At 43.5% G+C, this 23,185-nt stretch overlaps 1 protein-coding gene across 5 annotated transcripts in view; it reads left to right on the forward strand.

The window, feature by feature from the left end:
* Window positions 1-23,185, forward strand: part of KAT2B (lysine acetyltransferase 2B) — a 271,057-nt gene that overhangs the window by 187,591 nt on the left and 60,281 nt on the right. For all 5 annotated transcript variants that reach the window (XM_085630459.1, XM_085630461.1, XM_085630460.1 and 2 more), the window contains 3 exons: window positions 2,626-2,751; window positions 20,346-20,479; window positions 21,533-21,741. In XM_085630459.1, the coding sequence (XP_085486585.1) occupies window positions 2,626-2,751; window positions 20,346-20,479; window positions 21,533-21,741 (469 nt within the window). The remainder of the gene's footprint in view (window positions 1-2,625; window positions 2,752-20,345; window positions 20,480-21,532; window positions 21,742-23,185) is intronic.

Genomic DNA, 23,185 nt, shown 5'->3' on the forward strand with positions numbered 1-23,185 from the left:
TAAAACAGAGGTCCTGTTGGTGGGGAAGAATACGAGCTTGTGGAGTGAGCAATGGTGGCCGAATGCTCTTGGTAGTACCCCCACCCCTAAGTCGGTGGTTGAGCTTGGTGGTTTGGATGGACTCCACCCTTAGTTTTCAAGACCATACTAAAAAAGTTTCCAGCACTTGTTTTGGCCTCCTTCTGGGACTTAAGCCCCTTTTGAAGTTCTTTGATCCACCTACGTGTCAGCTGATTGTTCAATCTGCCATTCTATCCAGACTAGACTACGCTAGTTCCCTCCTGTTGGGGGCTAATCAGGCGGAGGTTATGCGGTTGCAGTGAGTTCAGAATGCTGCCACAAGAGCCTTGTTGGGACTCCCGCGTAGGTGCCCCTCTGCTGGTGCCATCCGGAGGCTCCACTGTTTACCTATGGCTAAGCGAATCCAATTCAAGACGCTTTGTCTATCTTTTAAGATCTTGAAGCTTGCCTCACCCAGCCTGTTAACTAACTTGCTTGCCCCGTATGTTCCTACTCGCCAGCTGTGCTCATCGGGGCGGCATCTGGTTAGAGTTCTCCGTGTGAAGCTCCTTCGGGCCGCGGGTCGTTCCTTTCGCTGCTTGGCAGCCAAGTTATGGAATTTTCTGCCTCTCCAGATCCGCAGGATGGAACGTTTGTTGGACTTTAGGAAAGCTATTAAAACTTTTCTCTTTCCCTCTGCCTAGTCATTTTTTATCCTTTTACCTGTTACTTTCGCCTTCCTGCTCTGGTTCATAGCTCCGTTCTTGGGATGCTGGCAGCGCCGGGACGCCTCTTTGCTGAGGCAGCTGCGCGCTATATAAATTCAGATAACATAACAGCCACACCTGCTTCTCTCTGCATTGGTGGAACACCAACAGCCTGTTACAGGGGTGTCCTATCTCGACCCCATTTTGCAAATCACCATTACAACGGACGCTTACCTGACTGGGTGTGGAGAGGCGCATTTGCAGGATCTCACTGTCCAGGGTCAGTGGGCACCCTGTCACCAGGAACGCCTCATCAGTTACCTAGAACTGTTGGTCATCTACCTACCACTGAAGGCCTTCCTTTGTCACATTGTGGGCAAGGTGTGCCTCATTCATACGAACAACATGAGTGTCATGTACTGTCTACAAAAGCAAGGTGGTACTCACTCTCCTCAGCTGTTAGCGTTGGCTTAGAACATTTAGTGGTGGGCACTCTGCCACAGAGTCCTTCTGCTGGCAGAGTACCTTCCGAGAGTGAAAAATAACTTTGTGGACCTCCTCGGCATGAAGAAGCAACAAGTCCTCAAGGGGGAACTCCACCCACAAGTCCTCCTCCAGTACTTCCGGCAGTGGGGATTTCCCAACATAGACCTCTTCGCCACTGCCAAAAACACAAAATGCCCAAACTTCGCTTTCAGGTAACCACAGCCCATAGACAATGTATTACGGATTAACTGGTAAGGGATATTTGCCTATGCTTTTCTGCCTCTCCCACGTCTTACGGTCGTGGTTTCGAGGCTTCAGCACCCTTATCCTGGTGGCTCCCTCATGGGCCAGACAGTCCTGGTTCACCACCCTTCTGGAACTCTCTGTGGATTTGCTCAAGAGGCTCCTGAACAGGCCAGACCTTCTCACACAGAATGATGGAGAAATTATTATTAAAAGTATGTATAAAGCACACCATCATCTCGTATAGGATATCCGTAGGGGATATCCAGGAAATCAGGCACCCAGAACCCAAAACGCTCAACCTTGTGATTTGGCTCCTGAGGTCTTTGAGTTCGGCTATCTAAACCTTCCTTGGGAATGCATGAGCATTCTTAAGGAAGCACGCAGGCCCACTTCCCGCACCTGCTCTGCAGTAGAGTGAAAACGATTCATCCACTACTGGTTAGCACGACACATAGACCCTTTGGAAGCAAGTGCCTAGGACAAACCTGTGGACTAGCATACTCTTTCATTTGTCTTAACTTTCCTGCAGTGGCTGCCTACCTTCAAAATAGGGAGCACATATTCCTCTTCAAGATCCCTGTTATCAAAGCTTTTATGGATGGTCTGAAAAGAGTCATTCCTCCAAGTGTCCCATGTATGGCATCTAAACATTGCTTTCAGTAGATTCATTCCTTTTGAGCCCTCCATTCTTGTCCCATTCAATTTCTCTCTTGGAAGGTACCCTTCCTTGTCGATATCCCCTCTTACAGTGTATGCACAGCATATGTATCTGTTGCTACACATGCCTCTAACAGAAAATGTAATTTACCCTGTAAGCATCTGTTTATGGCATGTAGTGCTGTAGATTCACTTGTGCCCACCCTCCTCCCTGGAAGCCTTCTGTTGTTGCAGATGTCTTTTACTCTTTACTTTTTTCTCTGCATGGTCATCTCTCTTCTATATTGCTCCATTCCATATCCATCCTCACCCGCAGTGCAGAAAACAATCTAACAATGGAACTGATGCCCATGTGCATTTTGAGGGGTCACCGTACCTTGAAAAGACTTCTTCAAAGAAAAACAACTTGCACACATCCAGGCCCAACACTAGATGGCAGGAGTATACACAACATGCGAATCTTGAGCAATACATACCACGAAAAGATGCGTGTAGTGTAAGTAACATTTTCCTTATTGTATGCTTCCAGTAATCAGTCCTCCTCCTGTGGTAAGGTCGGTGTCCAATTCTGCAAGCCCGGGATCTTTGGAGCAGCCCAGCAGTGGAAGCATGAGCCCAGTTTGCAAAGCGACATCTGGCCTCGAGACAAGCCTAGGTACTTTAAAGAATGTCTTGTGTCAGTCTAAAATGAAGTTGCACTACTTACACTGTTGAAGTATAATTGCTGGTGGTATTGTCTAAGAGGTTAGCCTCTAATTGCAGTAAAAAATTGGAAGTTTGACTTTCTTCCAGTGATCTCACTTGGTAGATTTTGCAGGACAAATATTTAAATGTAGATTTTATCTCATTGTCAGGAACAAACAGCTGCTACACTGTCTTTTCAACGAAGAATGTAGGAAAAAGTGCCTGCGCAAGATTAATTTTATGTTGAATTAAACATCTCAGCCATATGAGATGTGACTAGACATTAAATAGATCTTTGACCATCAGGTGCTGTGTGGGTTCTCCTGTATAAATGTGAGTGAGTGTGTATGTATTTGTTTTTCTCCATCACAGGGTTTTGTTTGAAATCAGTACCAGTTAAAATATGCCTGTCTTTTTGCACCATCTGAACACCTTTTGACATATATAAGAGATAACTAAGACCTGGTTAGAATTTAGTTGTATAACACTGTAAAATGCATTTAGCTGAAATGCTAACTTGAAGTGTCTCCCTCCCCTAGAAACAGAACTTGACTAAAAGGGCACTGAATCCTATTGCTAGCATTATGCATCAACTTCCTTTAATGCCTCTACTGCAGCACTTGAAAGAGTTAATAACCATCACCATAACAACCATTTCAATAATAGGACACTATTTCCCCTTATAAAAGACTGTGTCTCAGGACCCTGCACCTCTTTTTAATTTGCGATGAAGCTAAACTTCTGACTTCATATTCACGATAGACTGTTCCAGCATATCTTCTTCTCCCAATCTTTCATGATTGATTTCCTGTGAAATAAATACAGTCAAACAGTAAATCTGTATCAAAACATAGCCTTGTCCTATAGTATATCTATAGCAACAAAATTTGCAAATTATCAATCTACATTCAAAACCATCAACTTAAAATGTTCACTTAAGCCTCTTTTCTATTTTTATTTTTTTTGTAACTCCTACTTGTGGGAGAGGGGTGAGGAATAATGCTAGCCTCCGTATCTTTAATAACATCTAGATTCTCTCTGCATAATACTTGGAGAATCACAATTTCATTACAGGTTCGGAGGCTAGCACTATGCATATTTAAAGCCTTTTAAAACTTAATTTGCCTTGTGCACAACTGACCTAAAGTAGTGTTTTGCAAACATACCAGCACTTCCCAGTCAGCCGCTTTCAGAATGTCTTCCAACCTTCTCCATGCCCATAAAGATTTACTTGCCATGACTCCTTTGATAGAACATGCCCTTTACTCCGCCAAATTCACACCTGCTTGTTCCATAGTCAGTTTGATCTATCTTGCAATCTTTGCAGTTTTCACAGCTTTGTAAGGCTTGACAGATGCAATCAGCAATTGTTTTTCACCCTCATCTCTGAATTCTAACATTCCACTCCCATATACTTGAATACAGTCCAACACACACAACTTACTAAATTCTTCAGACTTAAGATAAAGTACTGAATGTGACATGGTTTATGTCCTTATCTAAACCTAAAAAATCACATCATCTAGACCATAAGCTCTACTTAACTCCAGTGCCTTAATATCCGAGACTTTTCGACATGAAGTTAGGCATAATAATGTAACAAACTTAACTGAAAATTTCTTTAAGTCTAAATATTTATAAGTGGGCCAAGTCTGAAACAACAACTAGCAACAAATTCACATCCCATACAACGTCATACTTTGCTTTTGGAGATGTTGTTATATTTTTTATTACTTTACATACCAACATATTTCTATTTACAGATCTGCCATACACCTGCACATTACCTGCAGAAACTGCAGACCTATAACAATTTACTTTCCTGTAACTTAAGCCTTCCTGAAACTACTCTGTGAAAATATTACTTAATCCCACTAGAGGAGCCTTCACAGGATCTAATTCCCTCGCCATTAAAAAACGAACCAGTAGTGTCCACATTCCTTTATATTTAGTCTTGTACTGGATGCCCAGGACTCTTCGACAAATTCTGCAATCCTTTTTGTAAGCCCTGAGAAGCAGCCCGATCTTCTGACACTTTTCAGACAAGGTTCAATACCATCAACCTTAATAAAGGATGCTCCTGGCCGTCTCTAAGTTTTAGCAGACCATCTCTTGCTGGAATCAGAAAATAAATCTTGCAGGCCAGTGCAGGGAACCAAGCTTGGTAAACCCTAAAAGGTGTTACGGGTTCCAAATAACATCTCTCTTCTCACCTACAGAAGTACATTCTGCAGCATAGCGAAAGGAGGGAATGTGTAAGCCTGACATGCCATCTATTTTTGCGTAAAAGCATCCACCCTCTCTGCTCTAAGATCTGGTAACCAACTGTAATACGCTTCTATTTGAAGTGTTAGCCTCCTCGAAAACAGAATCACTCTCAATGGACCCCACTTCTTGTCTATTCTTTTGAAACACCAATAAATTAGTATCCAGTGAATTCTTCAAGTACTTGGAATTCCGATCTGCCATTGAATTCTCCTCCCTTGAAAAATATTCTCCTTAGAGTGATATTTAGCGTCCTGGCAACAACGCCACAGCTACTTTACCATATCTGTCAACTGCGGGATCTGCTTCCCACAGTCCTATTAATGTAAGTCACCGCTGTTCGTTCTCATCAATACAGCTCCAAATTTCAAATTGTCTTTGAGGGTTTCTGATGCATATAAACCCTCTGTTAATTCCGTACAATTTGTTTGTTGGAACTTTTCCAATTCTGACCAACAATCAGACACCTGTCGCCTGAAGATCTAACCCTGCACTCCAACAGTGCAGACTTTCATCAGTCTCCAAAACAAAATCTGGCCATTCTACGCCTCCAAATTTTCTAGCCACCAAATCAACTCCTCTCTTGCGTGCAGTGACAAAACCACTTTGTCGCCACACCATAAACTCTTTATCAAACCTTCCACAATAATGTAATCGACCTGGAAATATGGCTTGAATTGAGAAAGACGAATGACACATTATCCTTGTCAAATCCCTCCAAAGTTAAATTTGTTTTCTCAAAGACAGGTCTTATTTCTTTCTTTATTAATTTCACCTTCAGTGACAGTTACAATTTTGCTTTTACTGTGTCTGTTTGGAAACCCAAAACTTCTATCTTCCTCGAAGGAGCAATAGTCGAATCCCAACCAGGCCAGAAGATTTCTGGCCATAGTCAACTGTTTCGTCACCTCTTCCAAACTCTGAGATATCAAAAGAATATTGTCTAAATTATTAATTAAGCTCCCCTTTCTCTTAAATTCGCTATCACTAGTCTCAACACCGTGGTAAAACACCATAGGTCAGATGAAAAATAAACACTGTAACTGGTGTCTCCACCTGAACTGGAGAAAGGACTGACTGGTTTTCTCCATAGGAACTGTGAAATATGCATCCTTTAAATCTAGTTTACCATCCAGCCGTTCTCCTGTAATATATGTCTCTTAGCAGATGGATTGCTGCCATCTTGAAGTGTCTGTAAATCAAAAACTGATTGAGATCTCTCAAATTGATCCCTGGTTTCCACCCATTGTCGTGCTGTTCCACCAAAAAAGATTGCTCACAAATCCCTTTAAACAATTTCTCACTGGCACAATTGCCCCCTTACTCTAATATCTGCATAACCTCGCAATCCACTATTTCCTTTTATTCCAGAACCAAACCATCTCTCTTGGCTCTTTTGTTTGTTTTGTAATCTCCATAAAATCGATTTCAAACCAACTATATTACCCAGGGGTTCTGTGTATTCATAACCCACGTTTGGAGTCCTCCAGTGTTTTGTTCTCTTCCACAAGCACGCCTCGCCTTTCTGATTTTCCCCTTTCATGAAATATATTTGAAGCTTGAAAGCCTCTCCCAAGTCCTCTTTGCTGAATATTATATTGAAACCGTGGACAATCATTGCTGGCCTGTAATCCCCTACGGCTGGGTCTGGCAAAAACACCACATCTGAAAACTCTTCTCATGTTGATCTGGGCTTTATCAGTGGTGTGAAAATTGAAACCTATTTCTCAAGACTTTTAACAAGTACTTTTCCAAAGAGTAATCCTTTTGCATTTTCACTAGACTTTTTCCCTTCCATATCACCTACTTTCTGATTTATTTTCATTAGGTGTGCTTCAGCCTCTCTGCAATAAGGCCTGCATTAGCAATGCCCAGGAAACCCACATCCCTTTGGCTCCATCCTCTTAATAATTCCAAATCAAAAGGAAGTTTCATTAAAACAACCTTTTCCACTATGTGTAAAATACATGGGAGAGGCCCAAAAATATCCAAGTGTTGACACTGTTTTAATTACCATAACAGATTCTTACTGGGCTGTCTTCTTAATTTAAACTGAAAGGAGATCATATCAGGATCAAGGATGATCATCTCATCAAAACAGGTCTTGAATGTTGGGCCCTGAAAAGCACTCTCATGTCCTTATCTAATAATTTTCTAATTTACTCCTTAATAAACCTTCCAACATCATTTAAGGGCACTTAGCGGATGTCTTAACTCAAAAGAACACAACCTCTCCTCACCCAGTGGGTTCTTAAACACTGATTTAAAGCTAGAGGATATGTTCATATCATGTGTGGCAGTAGATGCACATGCTTTGCGTAGTCCTGCAATCTAGTGTTGGGCTCAGACGTAACAAGTTGGTTTACTGTGAAGAAGTCTTTCGAGTCACAAGGTCTCAGTGTCTCCACTGGATGTAGATGAACATTGACAATAGGCATGCAGCAAAATGGTGAAGTGCACTTCGGAGATGCAGGACATCTTCGGGGTAGCCGATCCCTTGGGCGTCAAAGAAGAGTAAGAGGAGGTGCTGGGTGAGTCGCCCGACCTCCCTGCTCATCAACCGAGCTCTGATTACATCAACTCCAATGCCTTAGAGTATGGCAAAGAGTTCTTCCAGGAGCAGGAGGAAGAAGAAGATGCCCCTGAAGATGCTTTATCCACTTGGGTCGGCTCCGATCGACGTGTGACAACCACGCCAAGCGTGAGTGCTATCGACATCCCCACCACCCCTCGTATAAGACCTCACGCTAGAGCCGAGCACTGACCTTCCAGTGGATGGGCATTGGGCTAAGTGCTGGAACCGCTGCTACCTTCAGATCTGCCACCGCCTTCCAGCACTGGTTGACATTGAAGCAAGGCCTCGGAGCCAAGGACTGACTCAGCCAAAGCCCTAGATCCTCACCCGGCCTCAACCCTGAAGGCACGCATCGGCACCCAACTAACCAGCAGCATCTTTGAAGTCGCAGACTCCCCAGCTCTAACCACCCTCACAGTAGCCAACCCATCATCTGTGCCAAAGCCATCCTCGCTGCCCAAGCCATTATCAGCGCTTAAGCCTGTCGCCCTCAACTTTAAGAAAGGCCTCATTCTGGAGTAGCTTTAGCATGAGCTTAGGATGTCCAGTTATCAGACTTCATGGGCCCCCCAAGAGGCCTAAGGACAAACCTTCTCCTCTTTCTCCTCCTCTATCTGCACTGCCACCTCCTCCATCTGCACTTCCACCTCCCACACCTCCTCATCCCTCATAGCCCATACTCTCTCCTTGAAGGTTTCCAGAGTCTTACTCTGACACTGTCCGTCCAAGCCCTTATTCGCCAGCTGAGGTTTCAGAGCTGTGCAGCTTGGTGCTTCAGGTGCCCCCTTGGAGCATTGCGACATGGTCCCTCTCCCCTCCCACCCCCCCACCACTGACCCTGATTTAGAGCACATCCCTGTCAGTCCCTCCCTCCCAGATGATACTGCTGCCTACCACAGCGTTATTGAACCCTCGGCGGCCTACCATAAAGTGGAGATGTACACTAAACCTGAGGAGTGTGGGTGACTCTCTAAGACCAAGCAATCTGTCCAGTATCTCCTGATGTGAAAGGGGATGATCAAGTCCACCCCTTAGATCTTTAAAGTGTCGGTCAAATCTTGCTTGGTCATCCCATGTCTGGCTGTAAACTGGAGGTACAACAGCACCTTGTCAACCTGCTGTTCATTGGGGAACGCTTCTTCAGACCTCAGGTGGACACCATGCTTGGAAGAAAGAAATAAAAGAAAAAGGGCACAAAGATGCCAAGGCGATGAGTGCCTCACAAGTCCACTCCAGGAGGGGCTCCTTTCAGAGACACCAGTTCAGAGTAGGCTAAAAAGCCACAATCCCCCCCCCCCCCAGCCCCCACATCACACAGCACTTGTCGGGCGGAGACTTCATAGATTTCGTCCCCGTTGGGAGTAAATCTCCTCAAATCGTTTGGTCTTGTCCATCTTTGAGCACGGTTATTGCCTGAAGGACCTTGCCACCTCTCCAAAGACCCCCACCCCAAATACACACACCCTCAACCATTGAACAACTCATGCTGCTCCACAACGAGGTTCAGGCGCTCCTGTTAAAGGGAGCCATAGAGCCAGTGCCCCCGCAACCCCAGGGCAAGGGCATCTATTCCCTATTCTTCCTCATTCCCAAAAAGAAGGACGGATCCCTCCGGCCAATCCTCGACCTCTGTCCTCTCAACCGATGCATCCAGCACATCAGCACTACCTCCAGAGCTGGTCAATGCTACCAGCTCAGAGTGCTGCCCTTCAGAGTCACCACGGCTCCGAGGACCTTCACCCAGTGCTTAGCGGTGGTGGCTGCTCACTTAAGGAGGAAGTGAATCCACATATTCTTCTACCTTGATGACTGGCTGATGAAGCGCAAACAAGAATGCCTGGCTCACAACCAGGACACAGTCTCCATTCTTCACAGGTTAGAATTCACAATAAATGCCACAATGTCCCACTTGGAACCATCCAAGGTCCAACCCTTTCTAGCGGCAGTCCTCAATTCGGTAGTGGGACAAGCCCACAAAGGGTGCAGGCATTTCGACAACGGCTTTTTCAGCCACTCAGTCACCTTTCAGTTTGCACTGTTTGTAGGAGAGTAGGATCTGCTTCACATGGGTACCCCCACTTTTTGCCGGTGTTTCACTGTTTTTCGACCTCTGTGGATGAATTGGTCGGAAATCTTATCCTATGCATTTCCGCCTCTCCCACTGATTCTATACATGGCTAGGAAGCTGAGGCAAACATTGTTCACACTCATCCTGGTGTCTCTTATGTGGGCCATAGAACCATGGCTACCACCCTCCTCGAGATGTCCATTGTCCCGCAAGAGAAGCTGCCCAACAGGCCAGATCTTCTCACTTAAGATCAATGCAAGGTCAGGTACCAAGACCCCAGGCAGTTAAACCTAGCAATTTGGGTCTTGAAGTCAGTTTGGTTACCTTGGGTTGTGACATGAGTGCATGGACATACTCAGAGAAGCTTGTAGACCTACCACACGCACCTGCTACGCTACCAAGTGGAAACATTTTGTGCAGTAATGTACCCTAAACAACATTTATCCACTCACCCAGACAGTGCAGGGCATTATTTGTTACCTCCTACACCATCAAAGGTCGGGCTTGGTTTATACATCAATCAGGCTATTCCTGGCCGCTATTGCTGCATTCATGCAGAACAGGGAACACTCCTCTCTCTTCAGGATCCATGTTATGAAAACCTTTATGGAGGGCCCTATGCAGGTAATCCCACTTAGGGTACTTCCTGCCCCAGTCTGGAACCTTAAACATTGTCATTACCAGAGTAATAGGGCCACCCTTCGAACCCCTGCATTCATTCCCCCTGCATGAATTACTCTCTTGGAACGTTGCCTTCCACATCACAACCACCTCACTCAGACACATTTGTGAATTGCAGTCCTTCACTCTTCTGGAACCCTTTTTCCAAGTACAAAGTGGTTCTCCCTACCAATCCTGCGTTTTTGCTCAATTTGGTCTCTCCTATCCACCACAATCAATTCATTGAGCTCCCAATCTTCTTCCCACGATCTGACTCGGTAGCTGAAAGAGCACTCTACACGCTGGATGTAAAGCGTGCTCTTATGTATTACATTGACAGGACCAAACCCTTTCGTAAGACACAACAGTTGTTTGTAGCTTTTTCCCAACCTTATAAAGGACCCACCATTTCAAAGGCAGGGATTGCTAGGTGGATTGTTAAATGCATCCAGCCCTGCTATGTTCAAGTTAGAAGAACCCTTCCCACTTCAGATCACACTTCACCCTCAAGCTGGGAGCTGCTATGGCTTTCCTGGGGAACATACCCATAGCAGACATTTATAAAGCTGCCTCTTGGGCCATTCCCTCACACTTTTACAATACATTATTGTTTGGACGTCCTGTCGAGAGCAGAGCAGAGCACAGCCTTTTATGAAGATTGATGGTTTTCTAATTCTAGAATGGTTATTATGGTGATGTTATGTTCATTCTTTGAAGGGCTGCACGACTGGCATTAAAGGTAGCCCATGCGTAATGCTAACCTGATATGGTCAGTCATCCCTGACATTTATCCTGGTGCTTCTTTAAGCATAGTGACCGCTTTAGCCTAGGGCAGTGTGAAATTTAAATTAGGCCTACCCATACTGGCCCTTTGGCTGGATTGGACTTGAGAATGAACTGGTGATTTTGAAGCCGACAAGCTAACTGGTGGACTTCTTGAAAGCTGCCAAACCACTTTCTGTCTGCTGGCTGGCACCCAACCTACGCAGACTAGACCTCCCGGGTAAAAACTGTGGCTTTGCCTACCTTACCATTGGTTACTGGAACTGATCAGCCCAGAGGAGTCCCAGGTCCTCCCTCGACTGACGCAAACCTGCGCCTGTCAGGCTAGGTGGCTTTGCCTTCACGAAGAGACACAAGAGACCTCCATGGTCTGCAGCCTCACTGCTCTGAGTAAGGACTGTTACCACAGTCCATCAGCTCAGGGTGCCCGAGTTTGTGCCTTCCACCTCCTGTTGCTTTAAACAACAGTTGGTGGCTGGCCAAGCAGTCTAACCCTAAACTGACCAAGGGTGGTCAGTTGATCAGAGTATGGTGCTGACTGGACTGTACTTGAGGTTGCTGTTAAAAAGTGAATATCTTCAAATGATGACATGTAAAAGGGAAGGTTTCTTCTGATAGTTTATTTGAAGTCACAGGTACAACAGCTCATCCACCCAACCGCCTCAAGTGTCACTCTCCAACCCTCACTCTGAATTCTAACCTTAAGTCAGAGCAGGAGTCATATTCTAGAACCCATGGGTGACATCACAGAATCAAGTTAACAGGGACAGAAGCAAAAGATAAGTAACATTACAACACATCTCCCTCCCTTATGTTACAAACAAAATACGTCATAGACTCCATGGGTGTCATCAAAGAATCATGTAAACAGGGAAAGAAGCATAAGATGTTACAAACAAAAATATATGAACAGAAACATGTACATAAAACCGCAAAGAAAACAACTTGTATTCCAGTAACATAATCCTTCAAATAAGAAGGACTGTGTATTCTCCTTTCAGATCTCCTGGGAGAATCCAAAGGAGATTCCACACTAACATCAGTGAGTTTTTTACCCATATGAAAAGCTTTACCACAGACAGCAACTCTGTTCAAATTCCACACCTTATGGTCAGAAGTCCTAACTGCATTTCGAAAAACCTTTATAACTTCATAAGGCTTTGAAAACTTGAAACCAGAGGTAGCGAAACCAGGTCTCTTAATCCTGACAAAATCTCCAACGTTAACTTTAGTAACTTTGACCGCATGTCTCAGGTCATAATTCTGCTTGCTTTTCTGACAAATATGTTCTTCTTTGTTCTTCCAAGAACTTAAATCAGGAGTCACACCTTTGTCAGAAAGAAGCCTGTTAACCCACGGAGGCTCAAGACAGGTGTCAGGTTGCCTCCCACGGAACAAGATAAAAGGGGATTTGCCTGTGACAGAATGAGGTACAAAGCGATATACACTAACTCTCCTAGAAACTTCCTCTTTCCAATTAAGATTATTCTGTTTCGCCAAAGAGATGGAATCTTTTAATACCCTATTGAACCTCTCCACGGTCCCATTAGATTCAGGGTGGTAAAGAGCACACTTCTTGTGGACAATCCCACACTTGGTAAGAAAGTCTTCCATCTCTTTTGAGACTAGTTGTACCCCATTGTCAGTCAAGAGTGTTTCAGGTAAACCTTCTCTAGAAATTATGTTTTTTAGAAAATCTAATACTGTTTTAGTACATGTGTTCTTCACAAAAGAAATCTCTGGCCACCTAGAATAGAGATCCATCACTACAATGACATAAGTATCAGATCCATCTCCATGTATCGGCCCTAAAATATCAAGAGCAACATCTTTCCACGGCCCAGTAGGACGCAACCTTTTTTCCATCGGTTGAGTTCTAACCTTTAAAGACTTTTCACTAAGAGAACATTCCATACATTCCCTAACTAATCGTTCAATTTGAACATCCATCCCAGGCCACCAGTAAGAGGAGCGTAACCTCTCTTTGGTTTTTGAAATGCCCTGGTGTGCTTCATGAGCCAACTCCAGGAGTTCTTTTCTTAAAGATATGGGTGGAACAAGTCTGTGGCCTCTCCACAACATCCCATCACTATTAGACAACTGATCCCTCACAGACCAAAAATCTTTGACAGATAGTCCTCCTTGATCGTTATGATTCCAACCATCATGTATCAATCTTAAAACTTCTTGAATAGACTGATCTTCAAAACAGGCAGAAGACCAGCGATCTTGAGAAATTATTTTATAATCAATTTCACACACGAAATCATGTGGTAAACCAAAACTAGCGTCATCCTGAGACTCAGAGTCATTACAAAGGAACCAATCTCGAGAGTGTATCAGCAACCAAGTTATCAGGGCCAGGCACATGCTTGACAGAAAAATCAAAACCTTGTAACCCAACAATCCACTTAGAAATTCTTGGTGAAATTGAATCAATGCCCTTCTTGGTCAAAACATCACACAACGGTTTATGATCAGTCTTAATCATAAACGAAGTACCCCAAATAATTTTTTTTAACTTTTTAACAGCCCAGTAGACTGCAAGAGCCTCCCTCTCAATTACGGAGTACCTAGTCTCCGCTCCTTTCAAACTCCTTGATATAAACATAATGGTATTTTCTGGGTTAGTTCCACCTTGATACAACACAGCACCTAACCCTTTCAGGCTAGCATCAGTGGAAATGATAGAACCCTTTGAAGGGTCAAAATTACGAAGTTTGGGAGCTGACTGCAGTTTGTCTTTCAAATCAATAAACTCTCTATCACACATATGGTCCCAGGTGAATCTGACCCCTTTCTTAAGCAAATTCCTCATACTATGAGTAGTCTCAGCAAAGTTCTTGATAAACTTATTGTAATATTCTGCCATTCCCAGAAAACTCATGAGTTCTTCTTTCGATGAGGGGGGAGAAAGATCTCTAATAGTGTTGACTAACTCAGCTTTGGGAACAACTCCATCAGCAGTAACAGAATGACCTAAATAATCAATTCTGTCTAAACCAAATTTGCACTTTTCACGCTTGATTGTGAGATTGTGGGTAGAAAGACTGTCTAACACCAAACGAACTCTCTTCGCATGTTCCAACTCATCAGAACCATATACCAAAATATCATCTTGATAAACGCAGACCCCAGGTATGTTCACTAATACCTTCTCCATAACCCTCTGAAAAACAGAAGCAGCTGAGACAAGACCAAAAAGAAGCCTTACAAACCTAAACGTTCCAAAAGGTGTCACAAAAGAAGTCAGGTCTCTGGAGGATTCATCAAGCATAATCTGATGGTACGCTGATGTCAAATCTATGGTACTAAACACTTGAGCACCACGCACCATGCTCAGAAGTTCAGAAATATTGGGTAAAGGGTATTTGTCTACCAGAACACACTTGTTGAGCTGTCTGAGGTCCACACATAACCTCAGGGATCCATCAGACTTTCTTGCGGCCACTACCGGGGCCAACCAAGAAGTGCCTTCCACTTCTTCAATAATTCCCTGAGATTTAAGTCTCTGTAGCTCGCGCAACATGTCATCTCTGACGCTAAAAGGGACATTGCGTACTTTACTAGAGACAGGAATAGAACCCGGAGCTAATTTGATCTTATGACAGTAACCTCGCAAACACCCAAGTTGTTCACCAAAAACACGGGGATACTCTTGCATCAGTTGTGTTTGTAAGTAGGAGTTGAGATTTACAGTTTCTACAACCTTCTTTTCTCTAAGTATTATTGGAGGGTCATTATTGGGATCTAACATGACACCTAGATCTTTCTGATGCCACCAGCTGATGATGCTATCCCCTTTTTTTGAGACATAAACTTTCCCAGACGTATAACGCCATTCGTATTCAATTAAACCAATGAAGTACCCTCTTAACTCAATAGGATCTCCACCATAAGCAGTGGGGTAAATATCCGCCTTAAGTAGATTAATTTTATTACTTAGATTATCATCAAAGAATCTACTGGAAATAATGGTAATTTTGGCTCCAGAATCGAATAACACTTTAGCTTTCTGTCCTTCAACCAGAATATAGTCTAAAGGTCCCTCATTGCCCACTTGCACAATAATTTGCCCACACTCAAAATCATGTTGGTCGCTAGAACCACTCTGGCTTATTTCATTTACACCTTGTTTAGAGGATTTAATCCTGCAAGCTATTACAAAATGACCTTTTTTCTTACCGCATTCAAGGCAGGGCAGGATTTGTCATTAGCCCAGTGACCTACATTATTATATCGAAAACATTTATTTTCTTTATTAAAATGTGGATAAGGCTTCTTGAGTTCTTTAACTTTAGGATTCATGTGCGAGTCCTTAGTGTTAGAAGGAGGCGTAGGTTTGCTATTGACAATTGCAACATCTTTGTAAAGATTTTTTTTAATTTCCTTAACACATTCAACTGAATGCTCAATTCTCTTTGCCACCATCAACACTTCATCCAGGGTCGGTTCATCTTTTAACCATAATTCGTCGCGTACCTTTTCAGATGCACAACCCAACATGAATTGATCACGTATTCTCTCCTCAATGAGTGTGTCAAATTTGCACGTAGAGGCTAGTCTTCTCAAATCTGTAACATAGTTTTCAATGCTTTCTCCCTCTTTTTGCATGCGTTTCCCAAAGTGATAGCGTTCAAGTAGAGTACTGAATTTGGGTAAATAATGAAGATCTAGCTTATAAATGCAAATTTCAAACTCATTGAGACTCGCAGCAGTACTGTCCGGAACATTTGGGAGATGGTCAAAGACATCTTGTCCCTCTGATCCGAGACAGTGCATGAGTAAGGCTGTTTTCCTTTCAACGCTAAGCGAGGTGCCACATACTCGTGCATAACGTTCAAATACTTTTTTCCATTTGGACCATTTTATAGGAGGATCTCCAGGATTCTGTAGAAAAAATGGTGCAGCTGTCACGTTCTGCATAGTTAGGCTTTAAACTGTGTTACAGAAAATGTGTCAACTCTCTGAAATTAAATTTAAACTTAAAAGTGGAGGAATTTGCAAACAGTATATATATCTAAATAAATGTAAATTATGCAATCTTGTTCACAACATAGTGTGAATCAGTATTAACAATCAGAACGTCACATTGAACAGAAAGTGTAGATTGTAATCAATTTTCACTCTTGAGAGTTGCTGTATAGATTGCAACTAACACTCATTGTAGAAGGTGTTTCCAAGAATGCTGTGCACATCAGCGTAAAAAGAAAAGAAATTACACCTTGTTGTAAAAACTTTGCTCAACTGTTCATGATGTTGTGCACTTCAGCGCGAAAAGTTGGAAATATGTCATCAAAAGCAAAGGCAGTTTGCCTCAAGACCCACAATGCTGTGTGCATCAGCGCGAAAAACAATGTTTACACACCAAGCCAATATCATTAGGCAACAGGATGAAGCAGGAGGAGTTCGTGTGCCAGTGAAAAAAACGCAAAAGAAAAAAAACACTTCATAAAGCTGTGCGCATCAGCGCGAAGGAACCTTGAACACAATCCATCAGCAATCCATCACATCAGCGCGAAAAGTTAGAAACGGGGCAGCTCTTCAGCAGAGTAGTTTGCCTCTTGACCCACAATGCTGTGCGCATCAGCGCGAAAAGAAATGTTTCTATGTCGAGTCCAGGTTGCCAAGCAACAGGATGAAGCAAGAGGAGTTTGCGTGCCAGTGACGATCGTGGAGAAGACGTCAGAGGCAGTATGAACAGAAGAAAGCGCGAGACAGTACAGCGCAGAGAATGGCGCTCGAGACAGCAGAATCAGGATTCAAATCTGACCTGAGGTAAACGTATGTTCTCGCACAAAGTATTGTAAATCGAACAATTAATTAAAGCTTTCAAGCCAATTTCAAGTATATTAGGTCGTCAGCACGGAAACAAGAGCCATCGCAAAGGTATCTCGTAGAGTTGAAACAAGTTGCGTGGCAAATTGATCCCAAAAAAAAAATAATTGTGCTGTTTAAATTCATATAATTAAGGTGAAGGCAGGAAAGGTATTATGACTCAGGCAAAACACAGTACTGACTTCACGGAAAGAGAAAGTAAACTTGGCTTGAAATGTTTAAAAGAAAAACAAGTCAGACGAAGTCATGAAAATTTGAAGAAAGTTAATGGAACAGTCTTACTTCGTTTTAAGTTGATCAGCCATGTTTAGAAGAGATGAAATCAGGATTAGTTTCCTCGTAAATTCTTGTTTTCCCTTGGGTTCGTGACAATTTGATGTAAAAGTTCCGGAGTTGAGCTGTAGCTGTAGTTCCCAGTCGTCGCCAGTGTTAAAAAGTGAATATCTTCAAATGATGACATGCAAAAGGGAAGGTTTCTTCTGATTAGTTTATTTGAAGTCACAGGTACAACAGCTCATCCACCCAACCGCCTCAAGTGTCACTCTCCAACCCTCACTCTGAATTCTAACCTTAAGTCAGAGCAGGAGTCATATTCTAGAACCCATGGGTGACATCACAGAATCATGTTAACAGGGACAGAAGCAAAATATAAGTAACATTACAACAGTTGCCCCACATGGAGATGTCAGATCTGCATCCCTGCCCGCCCTCCGATAGGGCAGGCTCAGACAAAAGTCAAATCGAAGAGAGCTGGCCCAGACCATCACAGCACCCAGGGAGAACGACTGGGCTATAAAGGTGTCCCTAGCACCTTGCCCATATTAATCCGAAGGAAGACTATCTGACTTTCTTGTAATCCGTGAACACCGAGTGAAAGAGGGGGGCTTTCAACCAAATGCATCCGACCTTCTGAATCCCTGGCTGGCCCCAAACAGTCAAATGAGCCCTCATCAGAACTTACAGGGTAGCCGGCGCAGGCTCTCCCAGAATCCAGGGAGGACATCCAGATGATAAAGGCGTCCCTAGTACCTGCTCTGACTAATCCGGAAGAAGGCCACCAGCCTTTTTTTGTAATAAATGCACGAGTGACAGAAGGGGACATTAGAGCAAATGTATCTGACCTCCTGGAGCTCTAGCTGGGCTCGAAAAGTCAAATGAGCCCTCTTTGGGACTTTGAGGACAGCCCAACCATCTTGGCATGCCATGCACTCCTATAGCATGGACAACCAGATGGCCAGGTTAAGAGTCACCAGAGGATCGGGCTCGAAGGACTGCCACTTGTTCACACCGTGTCTTATGAATGAGATACCTCTTCCTGTTGAAAGGGCCGGAGTCTCCCCGGGCCGGGTTCTCAGCGCCTCAAGCCGGGCCTCCGGAATGGAGTTATGGTGGAGCCTCTGGCATTTTCACACAGCCAACGTACAGAAGCACTGCTGGGGCTTGCCGAACCCCATCCCAGTCACTTTGTCGTGCAGACGAACTGGGGATTGGAGCACCGCCCTGGGGGCTTCCACCCCAGCTCCTGCCGGAGCTTTGACCCGGGGGCCCAGTCAGAACTTTTCCACCTGCCCAAGCATGGGATGCCTCAGCAGGCCTGTGGGACCTGGTCCTGGGCACTTTGCGACACCACAGGCTGTGGAAAGCAGCCCAGGGCTGGGGGCTTCCACCCTTGGGCCAGATGGAGGTCTGACCAATGGCTAAGTCAGAGCTTCTTAACCCAGTCAAGACGAAAAGCCTTGGGGTGCAAGCGGGACACTTTTTCCCCTCTCCCTAGCATTACTAGTATTCAGGACAGACGGTTACTATGCACAATTGCACAATCTTTTTTTTTTTTTTGGTTCGGTCACGTGTTGAATTCCTCAGAGCTTTCTAGCCGTACATGCTTGGGGGTGAAAGGGGTCGTACATGCTCCCTATAGACTTAACCTGAAGAGATGCCTTCCTTACTTCTTCTCTATTGGGTTGCTTAATTGCCATTAAAACGATTTGAAATAAAACTGCTGTGAGTAGATTATGGCCCTATCAGACGTGGTTTAGCATCCAGAAAATATCCACAGCCTCCACATGACACCTAGAGCTCAGTCCTCAAGAAGTAAAGACTCCTCTGCTTCCTCATGAGACGTGTCCCAAACTCTGAGATTTGGGGAGCTCCACCTTGCAGTGAGGTCGCGTCTACCTGCACAACCTTCTTGCATGACTAGAGTGTTACCGTATGCCCGTTATTGTCCTGGTTTAGCGGGACATGCCTTTTATTATGTATGGTTTTTATTACATGCATACATTGTAGGCATGGGTTCTAATGTTTATAAATCTCACTGATGCTGGAGAAGAAAATTGTTTCTATAAAATCCTAGTCATCCATCTCGGATATCTTCTTTGAATTCATAAACAACCCATCTTCCCCTCTTCTTTAAACTAGGAGTATATTTGTAAATTGCTTATTTCAATCTTTACTCCTATGACTTGCATCAGAATTAATTGCCATACTGACAGTTGAGCTCCTAGTATACAAAAAGGCAAAGTGTTTACTTTTTCTCATTGAAGGGCCATGCCTTTATTGCACACTTTCCTGCTGTTTTGTGGGCAACACTTCAGCTAAGTAGAAAAGCGTGTTGTGTCACAGCAGAACTATTAATAGATGTAATTTGCAAAGTAAAGAGAGGAAATATTGCCCTTCTTCCCAAAACAAAGAGTTTGTCTACCAAAATGTCTTTCGGTGCCGTGTACATAGGCACAAATATTCTAAGGTTTACAAATTCAAAGGTGACACCCATGATGCAGAATTAGGATTACCAGTAGGTAGCTTTTCCATTTGCAGTCTCTCGGAAACCATTTGTTCAGGAGCATCATGATTGAGTTGTAAGGTCGCTAACTAACCAACAGTATAATAAATATTGAAATTCTTAGTTAACTTTAATTGAATATAGAAGTGTTATGGTTATGATTCAACACCTATAACCTTAGATGAAAATTTGTGACTAGCTGTGCAAACACAATCCCCATACTTAGCAGGTGAGTATCCTTTGCAAGTCACCTTGACCCATCATGGTCCTCTCACTGATTCCTGAGGTTTCGCACTGTTACCAGTCGAAGCCCTGCATGCTGTCCTTGTGATAGTTGCATTTCCATACATTTCTCTGAGGAGTTCTTTTAAACATCTGTTTGTGGCCCCATGTTTTCAGTGTTGCTAGTCTGGTGGTCACTCCTTCTCTTTCTTAGTTACCAAACAGTGGAACTCACTTTGAGCAGTGTAGAAGAAACTTTTTAGTTCATCATTGTTATTAAAGTCACAATCATTTACTTGGTTTTGATAAGGAAGATTTGCTGTTCTCTTGCAATATGGTCACTTCTTGCTTTTACATTTGTTTCTGAATCAGAAAAGAGAAAAAGCACTGAGCCGTATTTGGGAGAAGACGCCAAGAAGCCGAGGGTTTTTGGAGATATTCCCATTGAATTGATTAACGAAGTTATGTCAACAATCACAGATCCTGCTGTCATGCTTGGCCCCGAGGTTAGTATCAGCCTCATATGTAAGGGCGTATGGAGAAAATGTTGTGAATTATTAATAGAGGTTAAGAAATTTACATATTTTTGCCCGTAGGTTGGTAGTTTAACCTATTGAAGTTTCTCCCGAGGCGCCCCAAAATTTGAGAGTTGGAAGAATCAATTGTTCGTATGTATGCACAGCCGAGACTCCAAGTTAGAGGATGTTTCTAGATTACTGTGGATTGTATCTAATTAATGTGCTGCGATATGCTTGTGTTAGTAGTCCACATGTTCTGCTTTGGGAGTGCCTACTTTTTGCCGCCATGCTTGAATTCTCATCCTGCTACAGAAACCGGAGCTTTGACACTTAGGAAGTGTAAACAGAATGTGGCTATGTTGTATACCATGTATAAACAAGTGCAGTTGTACTAACCACTTGGAGGGAATCTCCAAGCTCTGACAACTGAGAGTGAAGTAGCAACCCCAAGTTATGTCATTACTTTCATGTAAAATGCTGGGGCACCATAGAAGGGGTCCCAGTGAAGAGCTAGGTTTTGAAAGCTTTAAAAAAGGACACGATCTCCCAAATTCTTCTCAGCCAAAAGATTGAGGGTTGGCCCAGGCACGGTGAAAGAGCACCTCTGTTCCCACCCTCAGATTAAATCTAAATGTAAGGTTTTAATTGGGAATAGGACATGGTGTGAGAGACCAAAGATCTGGTACTAGCCCAGTCGTGTTGCTGGTTGTCCTCAGCTGGTTTGAGCTCCCCCACTCTGAGACCCCCCCTTCCCCCCTTCCCCCCCTCATACAGTTCTGGAAGGAGTCACACAGAGCCTGGGCTCAATCCATTTTGGCAGCAGGTATGTTCAGAATCTCACACTGATCTCCTATTATTGCTCTCCCTGAGTATCTGCCTTGGGTGTGGAGGCGGTGACCATGTGGTGGTTGGTTGCAGAGGATCACCTGTCTCGAGAGAGAAAGGGGAGATTGGACATGAAGGGAATATGCAAGATCGTATTTTGGCTGTGAGCTGTTATCATTAACAGTATGTGCTTGTATCTTTGTTTCCTTCACGCAGACAAATATACTATCTGCGCACTCGGCTAGGGATGAAGGCGCAAGACTCGAGGAGAGACGAGGAGTGATCGAGTTCCATGTAGTTGGTAATTCCCTGAGTCAGAAGCCAAACAAGAAGATCATGATGTGGCTGGTCGGCCTCCAGAACGTCTTCTCCCACCAGCTGCCCAGGATGCCCAAAGAGTACATCACGCGCCTTGTCTTCGATCCGTGAGTAGACTCTTTCAGAGGGTGGCTTTTTAATGCTGAGGTTAAAGGTTTTTATAATATCGATCATCGAATCGGAGAAACAGATTATTTTCTGCTAACAGTTCTGTTCCACCAACTTACCAGTCCATGTTGGTAGATCTTGCACATGAAGGATCTGATTCAAAGCGGTGAAGCTTCCGCGAGGCGGATCTGTTTGATTGAAGATTGCTGCTCCATCGCTGGGATTTTTATTTTTAAATGCTAGGCTGTTCCTGCCAATTGAAGTGCATTACTGAACAATTTAATTATAATTATTGTTAAAAAATTAAATGGAAGCTTCCTTCTTTTCGTAATAAATGTTTTAATCCTCAGCCAAAACACAGCATAGGGAAATGGAGCCCTGATTATGAAGGCTGCATCCAGCCGACCTCACCTTGCTCAGCACCAACCCATGTCCTTATTGCGAGAGCATTCCAGATCATGCGCTGATAACTGGGTTATTTGATATGCTCAGAAAATTCATTTCTTCTCTCTTATGCCCGGACCATACTTTAGATCCCCTCTGCTTTACACTGTGGATCTATGCGATGAGACTGCTGTGGGTTTGCTTCAATAACTCGCTTCATAACTAATGCACAGAAAAAGACCGCGTGGTTTAAAGCCGTGTATGCAGAAGCACAGAAAGTGATGTGCTGTTGTCGAGGGATGTGGTGGAGCGGCATAGCCCACTTGAGACTTCACTTCTCCTGTGTGATGCCCCTCTCAACAATGATAATAAATAGCATATTGCTGCACATCTTATATATGTATGTGGGTATATATATATATATATATATATATATATATATATATATATATATATATATATATATATATATATATATATATATATATATATATATATATATATATATACATATACATATACACACACACACACACAATACACGCCTAGAGAGGCTTTGAGTTCGCCCATGATTACCATTGGTCTGTTTAACTTTAGTTCACATTGTCCTTGTGCCCACAACAGCATACGGCAAGGGGAAATGGATCAGCCCACATAAGCCATTTGTTTCATTGTGAGTGACACCATTAGGCCTCATCACGGGTGCACAGCTGCCTAAAAAGAAGTGCAGCTTAGTTCAAGAGCTTCTGAGCCAATACTTGAGTTTTTCAATTCGTTTTCCTTTCCATTCTTTCATTTTTTAATTAGTTTTGTCAATTTTAGTTGATAAAGAAGTTCACCCCACTCGTGTCCATTCATTCGAATTCCACCACACTAGCCTGTCTGCATGCTTCTATTGTAATACAAAGGATTAACCTGCCCAGCAATTGAGTTACTTGAGGAAGGTGTCATCACAATTAAGAGATTTTCTGTGAGATGCAGGAACTCTCGTAATGAGTCTTCCCTTTGTAGAAGAGTGGTGGAATCTTCATTTCCCCTTCAGTGGCCTCTCTTTAGCTC

Source organism: Triturus cristatus, chromosome 10 (genome assembly GCF_964204655.1).
Source record: "Triturus cristatus chromosome 10, aTriCri1.1, whole genome shotgun sequence".
NCBI classification, from domain to species: domain Eukaryota; kingdom Metazoa; phylum Chordata; class Amphibia; order Caudata; family Salamandridae; genus Triturus; species Triturus cristatus.